Source organism: Arvicanthis niloticus, chromosome 15 (genome assembly GCF_011762505.2).
Source record: "Arvicanthis niloticus isolate mArvNil1 chromosome 15, mArvNil1.pat.X, whole genome shotgun sequence".
NCBI lineage: Eukaryota > Metazoa > Chordata > Mammalia > Rodentia > Muridae > Arvicanthis > Arvicanthis niloticus.
In genome coordinates this window covers 23,806,443-23,832,145 of record NC_047672.1, presented here as the reverse complement: position 1 = coordinate 23,832,145, position 25,703 = coordinate 23,806,443, and the positions used below count along the sequence as shown (strand labels likewise).

At 40.3% G+C, this 25,703-nt stretch overlaps 1 protein-coding gene across 11 annotated transcripts in view; it reads right to left on the bottom strand.

Moving 5' to 3' along the window:
- The window catches only part of Braf (B-Raf proto-oncogene, serine/threonine kinase), a 128,232-nt gene extending 108,241 nt beyond the window's left edge, over positions 1–19,991 (bottom strand). For 2 of the 11 annotated variants that reach the window (XM_076913501.1, XM_076913497.1), the window contains exon 1: positions 19,695–19,985. In XM_076913501.1, coding sequence (XP_076769616.1) covers positions 19,695–19,883 — 189 coding nt within the window. In that variant the 5' untranslated portion in view covers positions 19,884–19,985. Of the gene's footprint in view, positions 1–19,694 lie in introns of all 11 variants that reach the window. The other 9 variants (XM_034519780.2, XM_034519781.2, XM_076913500.1 and 6 more) reach the window with 8 other exon arrangements.
- Positions 19,992–25,703: the final 5,712 nt, after the last annotated feature.

Sequence of the window (25,703 nt, the reverse complement as noted above, 5' to 3'; positions counted from 1 at the left end):
TGGAAGAACTTAGAAAATTTTCTCAACAATCTCCATGTGAGTTTGTTACAGCTCTCTAAAGGCATACCTCCCAGCTTCATAAAGGCTGTCCAGGAGCACAAAAAACACAACAAATGCTTAGGGCTTCTTTCTTATACATAATCACATAGCTACTTAAAAAAAATTCTAGTAAGTCAGCATACAAAGTAATGCCTTTAACTGAGCCAGGGTCTGGCCCCAAAGCCCTCAGGCAGCTAATCCTCCTAAGTTTTTTTTCCATTCTTGTTTTAAATATTAAGGATTGAACACGAGGCCTCACGTGGGTTAAGAAAAGCACTCTACCACTGAGCATTTACATCCCCAGTCTTTTTTACTATGGCATTTTCACATAATTGAGTCCTTATTTTGTTCCAACTCACTAGCTTTCTTTATTACACTTCCCTATGCCCTGATCCCCTATGGCTGATTCCCTTCCTCCTTGGAAGTAGTTCCTGCCTTTCTCTCATGCCATTGTCTGGAGTTAGCTTCTTTTTGTTCTGCTTTTTTTTCCCCCTTCCTATTTGCTATTTTTTTTATCTTATACATTCTTAATGTATATTTTTTTATGTTAGTCCACTCTTTTTGTTATGGTAGAATCCTCCAAAATGTCCTTAATGATCCAAATCCCTTGAATGTAGGCCTAAGAGTTATTAACCTATTTCTAACAGAATACAGTCAAGATTAAGCCATTAAAAGACAATGGCGGGGCTGGAGAGATGGCTCAGAAGTTAAGTGCACTGACTGCTCTTCTAGAGGTCCTGAGATCAATTCCCAGCAACCACAAGGTGGCTCACAACCATCTGTAATGGGATCTGATGCCCTCTTCTGGTATTTCTGAAGAGAGTGACAGTGTACTCACATCCATAAAATAAAAAATAAATATATCTTTAAAAAATGACTTTCACTCTCTTCTAAAAAGTCAGCTGTCCTGCCATGAAGAGGCCCCTGTGAGTAAATGTGGAAGTGAGTCTTCTGCAGTCTGCTATATCCATCTGAGGAAGCATGAGAGAAGAGTCACTGGGTCAAGACTTGTAATGATTACATCCTTGGTAATTCTAGCCTTTTGAGATCCTAGCACCAGAACTATGCCAGCTAAGCTGCTGATTCCTGCCCCACAGAAATTGTAACCTGTTTGCTATTTTTATTATGTTTTGGAAACACAAGGGGCTACTAAATTTTGAAAGAACGTATTAACTAATATAGATGGGTTGCAAGAATCTTCACTTATCTTGTACATTGTCCTTTAGTCTCTTAATAAGGTGGAGGTTGTTTCTGCATGAGTATGTGTGTGGTATGTGAGCCTGTATATACAAGCCTGTTCACATGTATGGTGGCACATGTAAATAAAAAGAGACGTGAGGTTGACCTCAGGAATCTTCCTCATTGGAACTCAGAGCTCATTAATATTGCTCATTTAGCTAGCCTGCTTGTTCTGGAGAGTCCACACCAACATTCCAAAAGCTGGAATTGTAGGCAACTGCCATGCCCATTAGGCATTTATGTGGATGATGAGAATGTAAACTCTGATCCTCATGGTGTCATAAGAGTTTCTATTGCTGTGCAGGGACACTAAGAAAACTCTTGTAAAGGAAAACATTTAACTAATTGGGACTGGTTTACAGTTTCAGAGGTTTAATCCATTATTGTCATAGTGACACATAGGGAGACACAGGAGAAGGAGCTGGGAGTTCTACATCTTGATCTGCCAGCAGCAACAGGAGACTGCCACACTAGTCCTAGTTTGAGCATATGAAACCTCAAAGCCCACTTCTACAGTGACACAGTTCCTCCAACAAGGCCACTCCTCCTAATAGTGCCACTCCCCATGGCCAGGCATTCAAACAAGTGAATCTATGGGGGCCATTCCTATTTAAAACACCACACAAGGCAAGTACTTTATCCACTAAACTACCTCTCAGGCACCTTAATAAGGTTATTTATAAACAGAAGTTTGTTCGTTCTCTCTCTCTCTCTCTCTCTCTCTCTCTCTCTCTCTCTCTCTTTCTTTCTTTCTGTGTATGGGCATATGCAGTACAGTGCGCATGTGGAGGTCAGAAGACACCTCTGGAATCTGTTCTTTCCTTCCACCTTTACCTGGGTTCCAAAGATCAAACTCAGGTTACTAGACTTGTACAACAAGCACCTTTATCTGATGAGCCATCTCTCTGGCCCTCTACTTTTAATGTGGTCACGTATATCAATTTTTTGTTGTTGTTGTAGAGGTTTTGAGTCATTTAAAAGTCTTTTCTGGGCTAGAATCATGCCTCATCAGTAGAGCACATACTTAAGGCCCTAAGAATCTATCTCTGGCACTACAAACCAAAAGAATGTCTTAAGCTCATAAAAGTATGCTCTTATTTAAAAATAAAAATGATTTGACTCATGTGCATAGGCATTTTGTCTGCATAAATGTCTGTGCATCATATGCACGTCTGGTGCCAGAGAAGGGCATTGGATTCTTGGGGATTGGAGTTACAGACAATTGTGAGTTGCCATTGGGGTACTTGGAATTGAACCCAGGTTCTCTGGAAGAGTAATTACTGTTCGTAACTGCTGAGTCATCTCTTCAATCCCCAACTTTGTTAATTTTGTAAAAGGTTTTCTTCCAGCTTTGCCTTTTTAAAAATTTAACCTACTAGAAGCTGATATTTAAGTAAAGAAATGGGAAGGTTCTGAGATTGCTTGTTTACTTTATGTGGAAGTCAGAAGACAACTCTTTATAAATTGGTCCTCTCTTGCCACCTTGTGGTATCCAAAATGCCCTTACTGCTGAGCCAACTCCTGAGAGTAAGTAACTGCCCAGCAAGTCAGTATCCCTTCCCTAACGTGCCATGGAGTATGTTCAACCCACTGATTCCTGCATAAGCATATAAAATCCATCCAAAACCTTCTCTGCATCCTATCTGCCATTTTGTATTCATCTTCCCTTTTCTTTTTATAAGTTTGTCAGGCATTCTACACTTAAAAACCCACACCCATGAGATCCTTTAGATTGTCATCCGTCTTTCCCCAAGGTCCAGCTAACTCAGGAGCATTCAGCAGTACAGTCTCTTCCCCTTCAATAACAAATCCCTAGTCCGAATAATACCCTGTGATTTATTTTAAGCAAAATTACTCTACTTCTAGTCTTCCTTGTGTTAAAAATATTAGCAAAGTCTAAAGAAAATAGCTGGGCAGTAATCCAAGCACTAGAAAGGCAGAGGCAGGAGAATCTCCGAGTTTTAAGCCAGCCTTGAAACAGAGTGAGTTCCAAAACAGCCAGGGATACACAGAGAAACCCTGTCTCAAAAATCCAAACCAAACCAAACCAAACCAAACCAAACCAAACCAAACCAACCAAACGACAAAGTAAATCAATTACAGGAGCTCAGTATGTTCAGAACTCTAAAGTTATTATGGTTTGTCCCAGAATAAAACACAGGAAGAAGAACATAGAGACACCAGACTGTGACTATTAGATCAGGAAGGTTTTGAGAGTGAAGGTGAATACATTTTATTTAATTTGTAAACAACAGGGTGTTACTATGTTACTAAATTCCTTACGCTTTAATAGCTAAAGCTTAAGACTGACCAGAGAGTAGGTATAATGGATCAAAAATAGAAGTAAACTATGGGCAAAACAAAAATAAAAGGGTCTTAAGAGAGAAATAATCAGGGCTTAGACTAGAATGATTGAGATGAATAAAACAAAAGCATCATGGCAGATGGTAAGTCAAAGGATTTGGGTGCTTACACTATAGAGAAATCAGGAACACAGACCAGACATACTACAGTGGGGGCATCCAGCATAAACTCTAGTAAGTGGTAAGTTTGCCAGATTCAACTTAAAGGCAAAGATAACTGAGTTTAGAACTGACTTGCTGACTTCACCTGATGTCAGTGAAACACTCAGATAACTAAGACCAAGAAATACAGAAAATGCAGACACTCATTACAGTGCACAGGTAGCCTGGTGGTTAAAAGAACAAAGTGCTTAGAAATGCAGAGACTGTCAAGAAGTAAGGTCTGAGCCGGGCGGTGGTGGCGCACGCCTTTAATCCCAGCACTTGGGAGGCAGAGGCAGGCGGATTTCTGAGTTCGAGGCCAGCCTGGTCTACCGAGTGAGTTCCAGGACAGCCAAGGCTACACAGAGAAACCCTGTCTCGAAAAACCAAAAAAAAAAAAAAAAAAAAAAAAAAAAGAGAGAGAAGAAGAAGTAAGGTCTGAGTGAGTGCTTAGTAAGTGCAGGTAGTAAGAAATCAGCAACAGATGTCAAAAGCAGCAAGCCCTGCCTGGCATGTAGAACATCTTCAGTTCCATGGTTATTTAAAAAAACAAAACAAAACAAAAAAAAAAACCAAACCAACAACAACAACAAAACCAGGAGCAACATTAAGCAGAGATATTTTTAGTTTAGAGTTGAGGTGACCTGGATACATATACATGATGCATAAAGGCAAACTACAAGTAACCAGTGTCAAGGAATATCTTGTATGCCTACCTATTAAATAATGAGAGTACAAAAATAAGAGATTAGAAGAGAAAGATTGTTCCGTGATATTCCAGAAGAGTAAATTAAAACTAGAGACATAAAGAAAGCATATTTGTGTTCCATATTTGGAGTTATCTTTATCAACAGTACAGATATTTAACAAAGAAACTGTCTTACTATTAATGCTAATTCACTTGATACAGATGCTATGGAGTAAAACTGAGACCCAGCTCCAACTGTGATCTTCAGGTGGGCAGACATCTACATGATTCTTTCCTGCGCTCTGTTGTGGTGCCAGGACTGAACCAGGGCCTCCCCCATGCTAGGTTTTGCAACCTTTCCGATTCTTATGTTTGTGTGTTTAATGGTTTGTTTGTTTGTTTGTTGCTACAAAATGACAAGATCTTCAGTGCACAGTGCAACTTTGACTAGAAGTAGTCACCCTGGAAAACCTCTCTCCTAAATAAAGGTCTTAGAACACTACCTTTATTTGTGTATCTCCATTAAGGATCCCTAGGATTTTATGCAATTATCATTTGTTTCAGTGGATGTTCCTCTTTGCTCTTCACTCCACCTTGCACCAGACTTTTGACTTTAATTATGTACGTCATAATTTCAAAGGGCTGATAACTTGTTGAACCACATTTTTATTTGTGCTCCTGATATTTACCAAATCTAAATTGGCAATTGCCTGTTCATAGGTGCTTCTTTTTAAAATGTTTTCATTACATTTATTTATTGTCTGTGTGTGGACAAACGCATATGCTGCCATGCCATGTATGTGGAGGGCAGAGGCCAAAGTGAAGAGTCTGTTTACATCTTCAACTCAGTACAGGCTCGATACCAAGTGCCTTTCCTTCCTGAGCCACTGCCCTGGCCCCAAAGTTGCTTCTTTGAAGGACAACTTTCTTTTCTTTGACTGCTTTCAGGATTTCTCCTTGTTTTACTACGATCTGTCTGAATACAGACTTGTTTTTTCTTATACTGCTAAAAATTCAGTGCATTTCTTACATCTGTCAGCTGGTTCTTATTAGATCTGGAAAATTTTCACTCAGAACCCACTCTTCAAATATTAACTTTGCAATATTTTATTCTGGAGCACTGATTGACTATGTTAGATTCCCAATCCACCTCCCAATCTTCTTGTCATCTATGTTCTCTTAGCATTTTCAATCTTTTTGACTGCCGGCTTAGTGTGACATATTTCTTCAGCTTTATCTTCTAAGCAACACTTCTTTCTTCACATAAAAACAATCTGTTAAGCTTTTCATATATTTGATACACAATAGTTTTCATCTCCAGAATTTCTATTTTTTTTCTAAATATATGAAGTCATTTTTATATTTTCTCTTGATTTTAAAATGAATCAGGAATTGTTTTAAATTTGGTAACTGCCATATTCCCTGGCATTTGAGTTCATGCTTAGTTATTAGTTTTTTCTTTTCAGAGTTTACTCTGAGGGAGCCAGTTGTGGCGGTGCACACTTAGCTCTAGCACTCAGGAGGCAGAGGCAGGTGGGCAACTCTGAGTTCAAGGTCAGCCTGGTCTACACAGCAAGTTCCAGAGCATCCAGGGCTACACAGTGAACACTGTCTTTTGTTTTAATTACCTTTAGGTATATATATTAAAGGAGAATTACATAAATCTTAGATTATACTGCAATAAGGCTTCTTTTGACTCAGAATATATGTTTTCTTACATGAAATTTTGCTTAATTTTTTAAAACTATTCTTGGTTGCTTTGAACAATGTACTAGCTTATTCACTTGCTGCTCTTGCAGAGGATCCTAGTTCAGTTCCCAGTGCCCACCCACGTGGGTAGAAGAAAGTTACTGCGCATTACTTCAGTCCCAGGGGATCTGATACAGGCTTCTGGCCTCTGTAAGCACTTGTATACACATGGTACATATCACATGTATAACATCTCAGACCCATAAACATATACATAAAATTTAAAATAAATGATAAGTAAATTTATAAAAAAAATTATTAGTAGAAATTCCCTAAAAAGGGCCTTTCTACACAGGTGATTTCCTTTTCTTCTTTCAAATCTTGAAAGAGTATTATCTCTGAAACTAGGGACTATGATAAACAGCTTTTGAGGCACTAGACCACTCAGACCAAACACCATGCATGCAAACACACACACACACACACACACACACACACACACACACACACACACACACCAAACAACAAAAATGGCTCTAAAAGTCAGTATGAAGGAAAAAGAACTATAGTCACAATTTGAAAGTTTTTTTTTAAACTTTCCTTTTGATTCCTCTGTTCTAGTCAACCTTCTCTAGAATCTCACATTTCTGAGGTGTGGGACTTAGTAGATAACTTAGTTCTACTTCAAAGGCAAACCTAATGATGGAAATCCTCAGGGTCCTACTTAAAAGAAATTGCCTTTGACTCTCACTTAATATGAGCTTTAGGTGTTGACTTTTGTACTCTTCAATTTATGAAGACTACCAACACCAAAGCTAAAACATGCACACTGCCTATTCTACTGTAAGAGCAACTTGGGAGGAAAGGATTTCTTTTGTTTACACATTATAGAGCTCATCATCAGGGGAACCTAAAGTAGGAACTCAAGGCAGGAACCTGGAGACAGGGACTAAGGAAGAGGCCATGAAGAAATGCTGCTTACTTGCTTGTACCTCCTGGCTTGCTCAGTTTATTTTGTTATATACCCAAGGACCAGTTGTCAAGGGATGGTACTACCTACAACAGCCTGAGCCCTCCCACATCAAACATCAATCAAGAAAATGCCCCACAGACTTACCTATAAGTCAATCTGATGAGAGCGTTTTCTCAATTGAGTAGCTTGTGTCAAGTTACTCAAACTTGACACAAAGTTACAAAAACTAATCAGCACACTGCCCTGAAGACAAGGCTATTCCATCTACTTATTTTGGGGTTTTTTGCCTTATCCTAGATTTTGGCTGAGCAAATGTCTTGTACCTTTTCAGATCTTCATATTTTTCCTTCTTTTTCTTTTCTTTTAAAATAACATTCCTAGCAAGGTGGTAGCACATGCTTTAACCCTAGCCCTCAAAAAAAAAAAAAAGGATGTAAGCTATATAGCTACACAGTAGGTTTGAGGAAAGCCTGGGCTACAAGAGACAGTGCCTAAAACAAACAAAGCCCAGTCCATCATTATAAAACAGAAATCAGTTTATCTGCTGGAAATCCTACTTCAAAGATAATTAAGCTAGATACAATTTTAAGAACTAGCAATATCTACTAGTGCTAATTCTACTATGAATTACAGGAAAAATAAATCTGTAAGAAAATATGTTTAAAATGTACAGGTGACTATGATAAATGAGAGCTGCTTGCACTTATACAAATAATCCCTTTGGTTGTTGACAGTGACAACTTCACACTGCCACGGAAAACATTTCAGTCACAAATACAGTGTAAGTGGTGCTGTCATCAATTCTGAGATTTTCTAAAGTGGAAAGAACTCTTTTGTCTGTGTGCACAGGCCAAACTCAAGTATTACACTCAGGCGTCACTCACACATTTTCTGAGATAGTCGCTCTTCTCCCGGAATTTGCCAAATAGGTTAGGCTAGCTGACAGTGAGTCTCAGGGATCCCCCTTTCTCTGCCTCTTCAGTTCTAGGACTGAATGCAAATAACCACACCTGGTTTTTACAAAACTATTTATTTTTAAATATGTATTTATGTCTGGATGTGTATATACCTGAGTGAAGGTACCTTGGAGGCCAGAAGGGGGCGTCAAATCCCTTGGACCTAGAGTTATAGGTGGTTATAAGCTGCTTGGACACGATTGCTGGCAAATGAGCTTGGGTCCTTTGAAAAAGAGGAGTGTGTGTGTGTGTGCGTGTGCGTGTGCGTGTGAGTGTGAGTGTGCGTGTGCGTGTGTGTGTGTGTTTGCACGCACACATGGGCTCACACTCATGTGTTTACATTGGTTTTTGGGATCACTCAGGTCCTTAGATCCTCAACTGACTAAGATATTCAATCAACCCAAGAACCTTTTCCAGGATGAGTAGATTTGTAAACAGCCTAGGTTGGTACAAAATGTAATATCTTCCTCCCTAATTTTTTCTCATGTTGCTAAGATTACAGGTGTCACACACAGGCTTAGAATGGTAAGGAACACTTAAAAGTCTCAACCCCTTACAACACAAAATTTTCAACCCTAATAGAGCAGAAAACACCAATCATTACAGAAGAACTTAAGAACTGCATAAATGAACACAATTCTGAGAACAAATTGGAAAACTACAGTTAAAGACAGAACTTTGGAGAAGAAAAACTAGCCCATCCCAGATTAGTGGTAACTCTTTGGATTAAGAGCACTGAGATCAGGTAAATACTTGGTGCACAGCCTAGTGTCCTGAGTTAAACAGCTGGAACACACATAAAGGTATAAGGAGTCAACTCCATAAAGTTGTCCTCTGACCTCTACAGCCACACAGTGGAACACACACAGAGTTTAAAGATCTAAAAATAAAACTGCAATGAAATAAAATGCTCTTGCACAGCACTGACGGAACAGCTACTCATTACATGAGACTGTTTCATCTGAAAATGACATAAATTTAGTGCATCACTGCTGCCAGGCAAACTGAATGAACAGCAGCCTGCCACTGGGCAACAGAGAACACTTTCAACATCACAGAAAGTCTGACAGTGACTGACAAGTGTTAATCTAGAGGAAGCTGATAAGACAAAACAAAACCCAAAACAAACCTGCAATGTGGTGAGTAAAATGATACAGAATGCCCTCTGTCAAGAGCAAAGCAAAGGCACCTAACTGGGTGGACTTAGAAAGGGATTAAGAATACTTCCTACGATAGATGGTAGGTCACTGAAGCAAAGGAGGTTTGGAGGGCAGAGAAGGGAGAGGTGGGATTTATAGTTCGGGCAATAAGAAAAGTATAAACAAAACCAAGTACAACTTTGAATGTTAAAAAAGAAGAGTGGGAACTGCTTCACTGAACAGTGTCTAAGTCACTGCAATGATAAGGATGCCGTTCTACACAGTCCAGGCTGGCCCTGAACTCAAAGAAATCCATCTGCAACTGCTTCCTGAATGCTGGGATTAAAGGCATGCATCACCATGCCCAGCACAGAAATTTTCTTAAAAAGAAAAATCAGTCCCAAAATCTCTCAAAATTTTGCTTAAAGTCATGACAGAAGAGTTATAGATACCTCATGCAGTAATAATTCATGTTTTATTTGAGTCAAAATGAAAGTGACTCACACCCAGTGTTTAATCTGCCTTGTCAAGTTACCTCTAACTGTGCAGATTCAACACCAAAGGTTATGAAGCCACGGCGCTGCGCAGCTTCTCCTAAGTTAACACTGCCCAGCAACTTCACTATTTGTCAGCACTCCATTCTCTCCTATGTGGCGCTGAATTTTAACACTCACTTCTCTCCTGAAACATCATGATCCTCTGGGATGAAACTGTCTGCTACACGAGAGACAAAAACCTGACACAAGCCAAACAGAACTGAGCAGACTCAGCTACCACTGCCACTGCCCAGCAGCAGTTATTGTCACATGCTCTGTGGCATTATTTTATCAGAAAGTATCGAACTGAAAGCCATCCTTCCTACTTATACACTAAGCCTGTTTTCCCTTTGCCTTTACAGGAACACTGCTTCAGCAGTTCTTATCTTTTCTGAAATATTTGGGGTTTTGCTCTAATGTGTCATTTCTAGCATCTTACAACTTTATGATTCCCATCACCAAAAAAGTTATATTCGCTTGAGGCTAATATGGGAACACATGCACACAATTCCAACACCTAGGACAATAAGGAAGATGATTATGAATCTGAGGTCAATTTGAATCATATAACAATTCTCTCTCTCGAAAACCTTTACAAATTAATTAGGCGGAAGCACACTCCTTTGATTCCAGCACTCAGGAGGCAGAGGCAGGCAGGAATTTAAGGCCAGCCTCATCTACAGATTGAGTTCCAGGACAGACACAATAAAAAACAAAAAATTAAATTTATTAAAATTAAAAACATAATTTCTTGATTCTATTTCCCTCACTTGTCAAGATCCACTTCTTGCTCTCTTAACCCATTTTGTGCTATAACAAAATACTTGAGACTGAGTAATTTTAAGGTTAAAAAGGGCTATTTGATTTACAATTCTGAATGATGGAGGGTTCAAACAGCATAGTATCAGAGTATGGATATGGTGCTCTAGTTGTGTCACAACTGTTGTAATACCCAAAAGGAGTACAAAAAGGTCTATTTCCTAGCTTTCTAACAGTAATAAGTAGTTTAGCTGGTTATTAAAGTGATCTATATTTCCACAGCCAGGGCTACACATAGAAACCCTATCTCAAAAACAAAACAAAAATCCTTCATTTTATTCTATACCTGCCTCCCCCTTGCTGGAACTGAAATGACAGCTATTATACTTTTAGTCCAAGCCATGTTATAAGTGATGAATTATCTATCAGCCTAAGTTCTCAAATGAATGTTTTTGAGATAGGGTAGCTATGTGTAGTTCTGGCTGCCCTCAAGCTCACAGAGATCTACCTGCATCTACTTCCCAAGTACTGGGACTAATTAAAAGCATGAGCCACCAATGCCCAGCTAGAATAGAGGCTATTTATATGTGCCACATCTAGAACAGGTAGACATCATTTGTTTCCATATTCTACTAGCTGGAACGCAATCCTTTGATCATACCTACCTAACTACAAAGTAGAAATTCTAACTTGCTGTGTATGAAAAGGAAAATAAACTTTGGCTATCATGAACAGTATGTGCCCCAGGGCCTCATTTCAACTCCAGAGTCACAAATCCAATTACTTACTCAAAATCTTAGATAGCATTTGCTATCTGCCTCTAACTTAGCATCCCATGCAATGAATTCCTGACCTGGGTTTTCTCTTTCCCATTGACATCTCCTCCTCCCCAACCCCCCAGCATTTTACATTCAGTCTATCAACAAATCCAAGGGCTTAGGATGTAGATGTACCACTGCTAGAATGTACAAAGTCTTGGGTTAAATCACCAGCATTGTTGTTGGGGGCAGGGTAAAACACATCAGATTTGATCTACTTTCAAACCATTCAAAATCTGACCCCTTTCTCTGCTCTCTTGATACTACCCTGTCCTCCATAGTTCTCTTACCTTGTCCCTAAGTGTCTATACTCTATATTATAACCAAAGTGTTCCTATTAAGATGTGAGAAGAACTGGGGCCTGGTTGGCAAAGCACTTGCCAAGTTTAGATTGCCAATACCCATGTAAAAGACTGGCCATGATGAAAAGCTCCTTGTACTAGGATTCCTGACACTTGCTGGCTAGACAGTCTAGCCAGATGAGTAAGTTCAGGTTCACTGGAGAACTTCTCTCAAAAAACTAAGGTGGACAGAAATTGAGAAAGACAGCTGGCATCAACTTTGGCTTCCACATGCATACATGAGCACACATGTGCACATGTGCATACACACATGAACAAATAAACACACAAACCTGTGAGACCAGGTCACTCAGCTCTAGCTACTGAAACTTAAATAGGGTTTTCCTTTTCCTTTAAAATGTTAAACTCCTTTACAACAGTCTTTGGCCATGCCCCAAGCCCTCTGGAATTTCATCTCCCACTAGCTTTCAACTCTTTTAAATTACTCCAGCAACTCTGGCCTCTTACTATTTCTTAAATAAGCAAGGTACATTCTTCACACAAGTGTGTTAGTTCTACAGGAATGCACTCTCATTCTCCTTTCTTCCAACTTGTGCAAATGCCACCTTCTAAAACTGAGGTCTGCCTTGTTCTCCTTTGTTTTAAACCTCAGCCTACTTGAACTTTTCCACAGACCTTATTATCTTCAAGCATACTATTTAATTTCCTTTTTGAAGCCAGGCATAATGGTGCATGTCTTTAGCCCCAGCACTCAAGAGGCTGAGGCAAGACTATCTCAAGTTCAAGTTCTTGGGTTCCGAGCCTTAATTACATAGTGAGACTCTAAACGTTTTTAAAAAGAGGGTCTGGGGAGTTAGCTCAGTGGTTAAGAATTTTTGTTGCTCTTTTGTGTCTTGCAAAGACATAGTTTGATTCCCAGCACCCCCACAAAATCTCAGAATCATCCCTAACTCTCGTCCCAAGGGATCCAACACATGTTTGGATCCTTATTAGCACCAGGCACATACATGGTGCACATACATACATGCAGGCAAAACACTCATACACATCAAATAAATCTAAAAAATTATTTATAAAGAAATACTTTCTTGTGTTTCTTGGATGGGTTTTTCGTTTTGTTTCCTTTTGTTTTTGAAACAGTCTCACATAGTATTAGCAGGTTTCAAACTGCCTAAAGTTGCCAAGGATAGCCTTGAACACCTGATCCTCTTGCTTCCACCTCCTGAGCATCATAAATGATTACAGGTGTGTGCTACCACAGAGAGACTACAAATTGCCTTTTGTCTACTTATGAGTTATTTGTTCTCCCAACATATACCTCTCTAAAATAAAATACAAAAATGGTACAGATTTTTGTTTTGAAATATATTTCTAAACTCATAAAATATTACCTGACATAGTGTAGACACTCAAGTGTTTACTGAATATATGTTTACTGTCCTATAAAATAACTCAATGTAAAAGTCAGCAATGTAGTTTTAGGTGCCAGCAAAGCTAATAGTGACCATAGTTTTAAAAAATGCCAAAGCAAAGTCATAAAAACATAGCTAGTCCTTGCACTATCACATTAATCTTCTTATCCTTGAATTGTTTATCTATCCAGTAAGTCAATAATATGTTGCCACTTTATGTTTCTTGGATTCAAAGGTAGTTTCAAGACAACATTAACAGAATATAGTTAACACTCAGTTTTAGATCAATCCTAAGGACTGTCAAAATTTCATAACTAGAGCCTAAGTTGTCTGTTACTAGATTTTATTTAAAATAAACATATACAACAAAGATTTCTGGAAGAAATGTCTTAATTATATGTAGCTTTTGTCTTCCAAATCAGCAGAAAAAAATACTAGTGACAGTTTTTACATATTTATGACCTCGCTCTATTCTCATGCCAATCCTCTAAACCACATTTGGGCTAACAGAAGTTCAGCCTACAGGATAAGGAGGTGTGGGGGAAGATCAAGAGGAGCCAGCAAAAAACTTGCTGTGAGTGAATTATGTATTCATATAAAGAAACTTTGTTGCAATTGTGTAACTTTCTGCTAATATGAGAAGCCATGTGTAGAAAGAATCTATGGATGAAATATAAAATAAAAATGGATACTTCCAACAGCCTAGAATACTCATGTTAGGACTCCTGAATTTTCTGAATTGGAATCTGTTCCCTACCTGATGACCTCTGGAGGTAGAGTACTATGATGGGGGAATGAGGATGTAGATACTACGGTGGCAAATTGTCCATTTGACATACAAAAAGCCCTGGGTTCACTCCCTCCTCATTCCTCCCCCTCCTTACCCCTCCACCCCTTATCCCACAAAGAAACAAAAGCTGAAACCAATTAGATATTTGAATGTAAATAAAATAGTATTTTTGTTTTGCTTTGTTTGAAGCAGGGTCACTCTATGTAGCCCTGGCTGTTCTGGAACTTATTGTGTAGACAAGGATGGCCTTAAACTTACAGATATCTGCCTGCCCTGACTCATGAGAACTGAGATTAAAGGTATGCACCAAAATACCCAGCAAAATAGTACTTTTAACAACACCACCAAAAAGTTATAAAAACAACTAGTTGGCATTCATAGAAAATAGGATATTTTTAAATGAATATTAAATTCCTTATACATTATCAAAAACTCTACTATCAAAAACTCCTTAAAGTAACTCCAGGACTGGGGAGAGAGCTCAATAACAGGTAAAATACTTTCTGTCAATCACGAGGACCTGAGTTTGGATTCCAAGCATCTGCCAAAGCTGGAGGGCAGGAGACAAAAGGATCCCAAGGGCTTGCTGGTCAGCCAGTATAGCGCTGGAGTTATTGGAAAATCATCATACCATGGTACATCTTCCCCAGAAGTGCTATCAATAACTATAGCTGCATAGAAAATGAGGTTTTATTTGATATTATTAAGCTTCCAGAAGAAATCAAGCTAATTGAGCTCAGAACAAGTTTTACATTCTGTATAAGGACATTCGCAGGGCCCAGGAAGGAATGTGAACTTACCAGGCATCAATTTCTTAATACTAGATACAACAGTCAATAGTCTTGATATTGGAAGTACCAACAATTATTTATTTATTTATTTACTAAAAATCAAGAGAGAGGAAGGTGGTGGTAGTGCACACCTTTAAACCCAGCACTTGGGAGGCAGAGGCAGGAGGATCTCTGAGTTTGAGGCCAGCCTGGTCTACAGAGCAAGTTCAGGACAGCCTGAGCTACACAGAGAACCTCTGTCTTTAAAAAAAAAAAAAAAAAAAAAAAAAAAAAAGTAAAATAAAATAAAATAAAGATCAAGAGAAAACACAGAAAGCAAAATAACAAGAGAGGGAGAAAGAAACAACTGCCTCAAGTTAGGTATAGACTGTGTTAAGTTGCTCAAGACTACCATGGCTCATTAAGTATGCTAGCAAATTGGTTAGTAAAGACTGAAAAAAAAATCTGCCTTTTAGAATGTCAACTCATCCACAAAATATTTAAAGAAAGAATGTGTGAGCCAATGAGGATGCATGCTTTGTTATATTAACATGAAGTTATCTCTAGCACTATGGTAAAGAAAGCACAGCATGACCTCAAAAACTAGAAAAGCTCCGAACAGGCCCACTTCTTTTGAATTCAGAAGTTCTATAACTATTTATAATTGGGCCTCACAGAAGAATCAGCGTAGGTAAACTAGACAAGAGGGAAGAATAAGGGGCTGCAAACAATTTAACTTCTGAGGAAGACAAAATCTAGCAAGAGCTGCTGACAAAAAGGCTGATCCTAATAGGAATTTGACACAGGAATCCAGGAATAGCAGCAAACAAGATTTCTAAGATGAAGGGGATGATGACAAGAAGTTCACAAAGTACCCACTTAAATCAATATTAAGTTGTCAACGAAACAAAACGCATCTCTGCAGCTCTAAGGGAGAAAGCAAGTTTATGATTGGAGATAAAGGGGAAAGAGGGATGAGCGGGCGCTCCATTGTGTGACTTGGTAGGTAACAAGCCTTAGAAAACACCAAAGCACAGTGAAAACAACATGGATTTTCTTCTTTGTCACTCAAGAACATGGCTTTTCAGCTGCCATTAGACTCTTCGTCCTGATCAGTAAAATGAGGGAAAGAAAAGCAAGCAAAGTCTGATTGTTCTAGTCTGCTGCTGTACTACTGCAATTTTTCTGGCCTCCAAACACAATGAAATCAAATCTGCAATTACATTTAAGACATTCCATAATTCAACTATCCAGTCCAACATTCCTTTTGGTCGACTTACAATACATTGCCTGCATATACAAGCAACTGATACAATTTTTTTTTTTTTTTTAAATAAAAGGGTAAATGGATGCCTAAAGGAAGATGTTAAGTCAGGAAAAAGGAATGGGTTCAGAAAGGGAGGAACACAGACATACTGAAGACAGCCACTTTATAGTTTCCCCCTCCAAAGGAAATCTTTGCATATACCTAGGCAAGTATTAATAGCAACCGCTAAATCTCACTGCACATACACACGCACACCTTCCTACCTTAGTGAGAATACCACTTTTCAGAGGTCTGATGCAACCTAACCTGGCAGGGTTCACAAAGATGTATTTTAATACAGTGGGCCTCATTATAAAGTAGGTCCCATCCTAGAATATTCCCTAGCCAGTGCATTATTATAATTATACAGCTTAGCCAAGACTGGCTAAGAGATAAAACAGAAAATAATACAATTCTAACTGCATTACAGTCTTAACTAAAAACACAACATGAAAGGAACAGGTAATAAATATCACACCCCAGTATCACACATTTTAAATAATACATGTATTTATTATTAACCATCTGGCAATATACCATGTACCATGTCATACCATAAGGTCACAAAAAGAAAGTATTATCAAGGAAATATAAATAGAATTAAATGCTTAATAGCAAGATTATAAGATATAAACATTTAGTAAATTCTTGTTATTTATCAGAATGTTTTATTTTTGGAACCTATATAGTAATACAAAAATGGACCATGAAATCTGTTCATTCTCTAATATAAATTTACATACAAATGTCTACATTCTACACTGAAGATGCTTGATAACAGCAATTTAAAAATAATAACCTAATGTTCAAAAAATGTATCAGTTGAATCATACTTTATCTAGGGACACATCAGTCTTATACTAGTATTTCAAAAGTCACAAATCTATATGTAAAATGTCACACAAGCATTAAAAAAAGACTAGCTGTAATACATGCAAATATTTATAGCAATTAAACACTGTAGGCACTTTTTGTACTTTTTTTAACCCTAATTTTTCGATAATGGATATGTTTTTCTTTGGTAATTAGTTTTTGATGCAGCTGAAATTTCTCTTTGACAAACTTTTTAAAACTCAGGTAAGAATAAAATTCATAATAAAATGTCATTATACATATTCACAATTTTTAATCTTATCTTTCTGTCTACTTAATAATTAAAGATGTTCCTTTAAGTTCATATAAAAAGACAGTTAACTAGAAGACCACAGGATACTTCGGTTTCCTCTGAGTTGATGTTAACTTTAAACTTGCTGGGTATAGGGCACATGCCAGTAATCCCAGCACTTAGGAAGTAGTGGCAGAAGGATCAGGAGTTTTAACTACAGTCTCAGCCACAAACTAAGTTTCTGACAAGCCTGGGCTTCATGATACTACTTCCTGGAAGAATTTATGTTGTTATGTATATTTGTCATCTTCTTTCTTTTGCTTATCACTAAATATAAAACCCTAGGAAGGGGCAATGGAAAACATCTGCTTTTAACTAAATAAATTAAGAATACAGCTTCAGGATATACAAGCACACCTTCAGTTATTGGTGATTTAATTCAACTTCATCTAGCTTAGAGGTCCTCAAGCACTGGTACATGAGGACTGCCTAGAAAGTGTCAAACAGAAAGCTATAGCCCTAATACTCACTTCAGAAAGAAGAGAATGGGGGTGAGGGGAGAAGGTAAGAGGTCCAAGTGCTCTAGCTCCCTCAAGTAAATAACAAAGTCTTCCAAACAGAAATGCAAATTGTCCTAATAACCCTGCAACAAAGTTCTCAAGTCAGTGTCATATGTGAGAATTATCTGTTGTATAACTCCTCCACTAACTTGCCTCTACTTCGATCCTAGTCCTCACACATCTACAGTTCAGGACAACGCACTGCAGAGTAAAGCCCAGAGACACCTGTGTCTAGTAAGACAAAGGCATATCCGATTCCTGGAGAAAATAGACAGCAGATGTGACCCCTAGCATTTCTCCATTAAAAACAATGCATCCTAAAAATAAATTTCCATGTCAACGGAACAAAGTTGTTTATAAATAAGAAGGAATGTGGAGGTGTGGGGAAGACAAGAGGAAGCTTCAGCAAGTTAAGTACCAAAAGTCAGGAAACAAGACAGAATGAATGGTAACTAGGGATAAGGGAAACAGACTGAACTAGGAAATGAATGAAGGGAAGAGCTTTATCCCTAGAATCAAAGAAACTGAGGGGAAATAAAGAAATGCAAGTGGAAACTGACCTGAACATGGATTCAAATGGAAAGTTGGAATTCTTTCAAATTTAGAAAAAAAAAATGTGAAAAATTTGGGGTGGATCAAATGATGCTACTGAACACATTCTGGGCATAGATGGCATCCTAAGGTGGAAAGCAAACACTGTGAACAAACTGCTAATGAGATATCGAGAATAGTGGATGAGTTTCCCAAGTAAACATAATGAAGCAAGAAAAAGAACATTGCAGAGATAAGGAGGTAGTACGAGAATTGGGAAACTTAAGCAGCAGGTTTATCTTTAAGCAAAATCAACAAAATGAAGTCACTCTAGTCAATTGTTTGTAAAATACGGTATTGTTCATGTGATACAATGCCCGAATAGTAAACGTAGTAAAATGTACATATAGAGAAAAGAGAATAAATTAAGTAATGCGACAATGTAATAAGTTGAATGATGCAAGGAAGGGCTAACAAAAGCCAAGCACTAAAGACAGGTAAACACGAAAGAGGAAAAAAAAATGGGACGAAAATGGGAGCGACCCAGATCAATTAAAGCCACTTAAAACAAAAACCACACGAAGGATATCAACTGAGGCGTGAATGTTCACTGAAAGACTAACCCAAATCGCCAGCAGTGCCAGGGAGCAAAGGGCCAAGTGAAACCTGATGGAATCTTGACAGCTTTGGGGTTCGGGGAGTGAATAGCTTCCAAAGTGTCCAAAAGGATTTATGAAGATAACTGATTACGAGGTGAGGGAGCAGGGGAATGAAGCCGAGGCCCTCAAGAGGACTAGGACAAGAGAAGAGCAAAAATGCTCTTCAGTGGAAACTAAGGTTAGAAGCAAGTAGGTTCAGTTGGGAAATGAACGGGGTGGTGGATGAAGACAGAGGTTACGGGTCAGCAAGGAAGAAGCACTGACAAATATTATTATTCGGGGATCGGAGACCAGGATGGGAAAAGCTTCGGAGCAGTAAATTTGGGGGTTGAAAAAGTAAAGACTACACCAAAATCATCCCCTGGGCAAAACCGGTCAAAAGAAAAATCCCCCAAACAAGTAGCAAAGTGGGAAGGGGACAAGGGCCTACAAAGCGAAGATAGTGAGTTGAGTGGAGAGAGATGCGCTCCGTCATCCCTACGAGCAAGGAGTAATCACACACGGCGGTTACTCGGGCTAAGGGGATCGAGGGGTACTGCCCTGGCCACTAAGCTCCATCCTCGACGCCGTCCCTGCCGGCTAGCAAAAAGGAAAACATCTCAGGGATGCAGGGCTGGAAGCCTCAGCCAGGCGTGACCTTCTCCACCAACCCAGAGTTTCGCCCCCTATGGAAAGGCTCCAGCTCTGCCCCCGCTGCCCCAACACCATCTGGGTGGGGGCCGGGGAACCCCCCTGGGCCATCGTGTATGTTTACGTAGCGAGAAGCCACAAGACAGAGGGGGACACTCGGCCGATAATCACCTCCCCGCCGGCTGCCAAGCACTGCCCGGGCTCCCTCCGCTGCCTCGGTCCCTCACATAAACACTGGCCCGCCGAGCCCCCGACGCGCGAGCACTGGGGGGATGGCGCCGCCACTCACCTCTTCAGGAATGGCCGGGTCCGCAGCTGAAGAGGCCGCGGCGCCAGCGCCGGCCTCCGGCTCCATGTCGCCATTGAACAGCGCCTGGCCCTGCTCAGCGCCGCCGCCGCCGCCGCCACCGCCGCCGCCGCCGCCACCGCCGCCGCCGCCACTGCTGCTGCTGCCACCGCCGCCACTCAGCGCCGCCATCTTCGAAGCGCGAGCCGGGCCGAGCGGCCGCCGCGGGGCGGGGAGGGGGAAGGGAGGCGCAGGGCGGGCGGAGGCGGGCGCGGAGGCGCGGGGGGCGTGGGCGGAGCGGCCGGGGCGGAGGCCACCTCTGGAACCCGCCGGCGGCCCCCGGCGCAGCCGAGCCTGAGGGGATTTGGGGGGGAGGGGGCGGAGACGACGAGGAGTCGCCGCGGCAACGGCGTCACCCGATGTCATGGCCGTGACGTCACCGGGGCGCGTGACGTCATCCGAGGAGCACCCTCGCGCCGCTGTCGCCAGGGGAGTGTTCCTTCTCCTCCAACCACCCTCGCGCGCACACACGTTTCTACCCGCACGGTTTCCATGGCTCCGGCTTCCTACTTTCCCTCCGTCCCCAGCCTGTTCTGTCATGTGGGATTTACTAGAAGAGCAGGGGTGGTGTTCTAAAAGAAGTTAAAATCCTAGAGGGAAGAAGGCAGGGAAGTCTATACTACTTGTTACTGCCATTACAAAGAAGCCCTGGGTGTTGTAAAACTAAGACCCGAAAGCCCAAGGTTGAAACATGAGCCTAGCCAGATTTCATAGAAATATGTCTTGGAGCCGCTAAAATCTCAGTAAGGTGTTTTTGTAACCTGTCCCTAAAGAACTTGATCTGTTGAAGTGAGTATACATGAAAATCTAAACCCAGTCTTCAGTGGATTTGTTGCCTAGCTTCAGTCACTTAATGTCAATTGGCTCCTTCCATGCACTAGGGCCTGAGGAGAACATATAGCCGTTCTAGACATCTTACACATCAAAACTAATTTTTATTACAAAGAAGATCATTTAAAATATTTTGTAGACTCTGGTCCAAGGCATTCTCTTCAAACTATATATGGGGAAAAAAATGGGAGAAGAGAAATTATCTCAGAGAAGCCCAAGATGCAGAATAAAAAACCAATGTCTTTATATAAATTACATGGTTAAAGTATATTTATCTCAAAGAAGGGAATAATGGAGAGAGGAAGTGTGTTAAGAAAAAGAGAAAACAGGAGTGAAAGACAGAAGTTAGCAATAGTGTGCAGTAATTGCCACTTTAACTCAACATGGATGCTTGAATTGATTTGTCTGTGTGTACATGTGTGTGTGCACTTATACTAATGGAAGGGGGAGGGGCACAGCTAACCTCGTTATTGCATTTAGGATGAATTGAGAGGTAGAAAACTTCTGACAACAGGAAGTCTGCCTATTTGATCTGGTCTCCACAAGCCTGGGAACTGATGCTTTGTTTTAAGGTAAGCAGTGTATGTGCGGTTGCTTGGTGAATCAAAGCATTACACACTTGAATATTGAAAAAAATGCCACCAATCAAATAGCTACCCTGTGTTTGCCAATGACATTGTACATTCTTTTTTTTTTTTTTTTTTTTTTTTTTTTTTTTTTTGGTTTTTTTGAGACAGGGTTTCTCTGTGTAGCCCTGGCTGTCCTGGAACTCACTTTGTAGTCCAGGCTGGCCTCGAACTCAGAAATCCGCCTGCCTCTGCCTCCCAAGTGCTGGGATTAAAGGCGTGCGCCACCACCGCCCGGCATACATTCTTTTCTAAGTAGGGACTTGAGAACTACATTTAAGTCAGAAGATGGTTTGACAGATGTGAGTGAAGGGGATGATTTTAGGGACTATATTATCAAGTTATTCTAGTTTAAGGCACTTTTTTAAAACCATAAATACATAATGTCTAAGCATACTAAAATAGGGCCAACAACCAGGCAAGGAACACTTTCCCATTGATTTTGTCTGAAACACAACTGTTGGGGTTTGCAGTGTTGTCGTTGGTTGTTGTTTTTTAGTCTTTAACTGTCCTAGTCTACTTTAGGGAATTATTCCCTAAGGATGTATCATTATAACACTTCTTTATAACATTAAAATTTCTAAGACATTTCTCTTTTGTTTTGTTTGAGACAGGGTTTTGATGTGTAACAGCTCTTCCAAGCTGTCCTGGAACTTGAGTCTCAGAGATCTGACTACCTCTGTGTCCTGAGTGCTGGGATCAAAGGCATGCACCCCCACACCCTGCCTCTAAGACATTTTTTATGGTTCCCCTTTAAACAATATCCTTATCAGCATCAATCTATACAGTAATCATGTCTTACAAGATTATTTCTTCACAGGATGGCTGGCCTTATCCATTTAAGATGGATCCTTGTTAGTTTCCATTCATCCATTTTTTTTTTTTTTTTTTTTTTTGGCATTGTGTGCTGGTTAGTTTTGTTAACTAACAGTGTTCCTGCTGTATATGTGTGTTTCCTCACCCTCAATAAAGAAAGGCCTTTCTTCAACTGCTCATCCTGTCTGCTTCTGGTGGCTGTGTTCGGTATTTCTCCACTGCTACCAGACAAGCTCAAGATCTTTCCTGCCTTTTAACTCTTTAACTGGCTGAGAAAAGGGAACCAAATAAAGATCCCTAGACTGTAACATTTTCGAGACCTTGTTCAGGATTTCTGGTCCAGGGCCACAAACTCATCAAAGTTGTCACTTAGATGCTGATGTCTAACTGTGACTTTAACAAGTAGAATCGGCATGTCACTCAGATTTGGCCCTCTATCTCCCACTTCCACTAGACATTACATTTGGTACACGGGCAGTGATATCTACGGCTGATGATGCATCTCTCATGTCACACTTCAGGAACATACACTACCAGCTGAGCAGTGGTGGCACATGCCTTTAAACCCCAGCATTCAGAAGGCAGAGGCAAGTGATTTTAGATTAGAGGTCAGTCTGGCCTACAGATTGAGTACCAGGACAGCCAGGGCTATACAGGGGTTTGTTTTGTTTTGTCTCAGAAAAAAGCAAACAAACAAACAAACAGAAAGAATATACAGTATTGCCAAAGGCTGTTTTACATTCTAGATCGTCACCAGTGGTTAAGTTTTATCATGAGCCCTTAGATCAAGCCTCCTTTGAGGCACTCTGACTGTTACCCTTCACTTCTCACCCCTTTTGTCAGCTCAAAGCAGGTAAGAACAGTCTGTGCCCCCAAAACCCTAACAGCAGTTAGGGTGACCTTGAGAAGAAAGCATGAGAGACCAGGAGTTAGACAGACTCCCTGGTAGGCAGACACATGGAGAAGGTCCATGACTAAGTAATAAAGATGTCGAACTTTCAAGATGGCTGTCGTCTTCCTTCTCACCCTCCTGACCCGAGACAACAGCATCACAGCTTAAACAAAGGCCTTGTGGGCTTTTCTCCTGCCAACATGCCCCACTGCTGATGGACTGGTTTAACAAGTTCAAGGCCAGATCTGGACAGGTTTACACAATAGTTGTGGGCCAATCAACCACCCCATCTTTCTGCAAACTGACCAGCCCTAAAGTAAGAAAGGAGAACCTTTCAGAAACTTGAAAATCTGGAGACCTGAAGAAGACATGGATTTTCAGCTTCTAGAGCCCGGCATCAATTTGTGTAGGATCTTTTTCTCTGTGCTTGATGTATATTTGTTTACTTCCTCCAATAAAAGCGGCTCTTTTTTTTTTTTTTAAGATTTTATTTATTTTATGTACACTGCCCTGTTGCTGTCTTCAGACACACCAGAAGAGCGCATCAAATCCCATTACAGATGGGACATCATGTGGTTGCTGGGACTTGAACTCAGGACCTTTGGAAGAGCAGTCAGTGCTCTTAACCACTGAGCCATCTCTCCAGCCCAAAAGCTGCTCTTCAGTGCAAAAATAAATAATTCATACATAACAAAACAAGCTGAACAAGGCACAGGGACCAGACCACTAAGCAGCACACCTTCGTGACCATTCTGTTTTTCCCTCCAGGTTCTGGCTTGAGCTCCTGCCTTAGCTTTGTACATGATAGACTATAACCTAAAAACTGAAATCAACCTTTTCTTCCCAAGTTACTTTTGATCGTGGTGTTTATCACAGCAGTGGAAAGCAAAGTAAGATAGTTGCCTTCAAATTTTAGATATCTGGTATTTTTGGGAGGGCCATTTGAAAGTTCAGGGTGATTAACCTTTAATCTCAGAGATCTGCCTGACTGTCCACAGCCAGTACAGTCAGGGCTACAGAGAAACCCCTGTCTCAAAAAACCAAACAACAACAACAACAACAAAAAGGGCTGAAATTCTTTAATACAACTTCCATCAAAAGGTGGGATGCATATTCTCTCTCTTTGAATTTGAACCAGACTCAGTGACTTACCTGCATCTAATAAAACACAACAGAAGTGATACTGTGTGCCTTAGGGAGCCAGACCACAAAGTATGAAACAGCTTTCAACTTGCTGCTGCAACAGAAGGCATTTGAAAGTCATAGAGGCCTGAAGTCTGACTGCCCTGAAGCAGCCATACTGAGAGGAAGCTCGGTATGCGTGAAGTGAGTGTAATTGTGTATGGATACTTAGCTGTGGCTCCAGTTTAACTTTCAGCGACGTCAGTAAATCTGCCTCCCAGAGCACTCCAGTCCTCAACTATGAAGATATCCCCAGGCTTTGAATCTCAGTCTATTCTGCTGAAGCCCCAGACATGATGGAGCAAAGAGATAAGCCACCTTTGTTTTACTTTGAATTTTGAAGGTAATTTCACCATTTACAAGAGGCAAAACTATAATATCTGATCTTCACAGTGCTATAATATAACAGATAAGTTTAAATCCTTCTTTGTTGTGTTTGAAGTAGCTTGTTGTTGTTAGACTATCTTAATTAGATTGTTTTTATTATTTTTATTATTATTACTCTCCTTTTATCAATTAAAAAAAAAACAAGACAAAGCCAGGTAGACTGGTATGTAATTCTAGCACTCAGAAAACTGAGGCAGGAGGATGGTCAACTGAGGGTCCCCCAGTGAGATGCTATCTAAAAACAATAGGAACAAAGCAAGACAAATAAACCATATCAAACAAACCCAATAAACAGTGATTTAAGCTTACTCATTATGAGATTATGTAGTCAAAAATGTTGACACACTGACATTAATATCCTGAACTTTAGATACTAAAGTTTACACTTTTTCTTTTGTTTCTTTTCTAGACACTGTAGAACTTTTTTTCCTTTGTTTTATTTTTTTGAGAGGATCTCATTGTGTGAGATTTTTGGCTGGAATGGAACTCACTATGTAGACCAGGCTGGCCTCAAACTCTTAGAAATCTGCTAGGATTAAAGGCATGTGCCATCATGCCTGGTTCAGACTTGTTTTGAAATTATCATGGATCTTTCTTAGAGTAATGGACTGGGTGCTCTGTAGAACTGACTGTATTCTCTTCATCTTGATTAGTCCAAAAGAGATTGAAAGCAAACCAAGTTCTCTAAGCTTTGTTGTGGGGGAGTTGCCATGATGTGTCTCAGTAGTCTAACAAGCAGACCCTCACTTTGTCTTTACTACTTCTGTGCCCTCCCCTCATGGAAAATCATTGAACACAGCCTGTCTGCTCCTGGGTTCCTCCTTCCACAACCTCGGGTGGCCATATGTAGGTAGACATGCTGAAAGCTTCTGCCCCGGTGTTCCCGCCGTTCGTAAGGAGCCAAGCAGAATGTGATCAGAGCAGAAACACCTTCCTTTTGTGTTGTAGTATGCTGTGTGAACGTCAAGACGGTACAACCTTGCCTTCTAAGTTCGTACAGACATTTTTGTCAACAGTTCTTGTAAGCGTGTCTCGACCCCGCTGCACCCCTTGGGCAGTCACACCTCCACTGGAAACTGGAGACAAATATAGTAGATAGTGTTAGAGTAACCCCTACCCTGGCTCTAGCAGATGACTGAACAAGGTCAGGTTTTGCTGGGGCTCACCTTTCTCCCCTGCAGGTGAGTTTATGACTAGCCAGTATTTCAGTCTTGAATC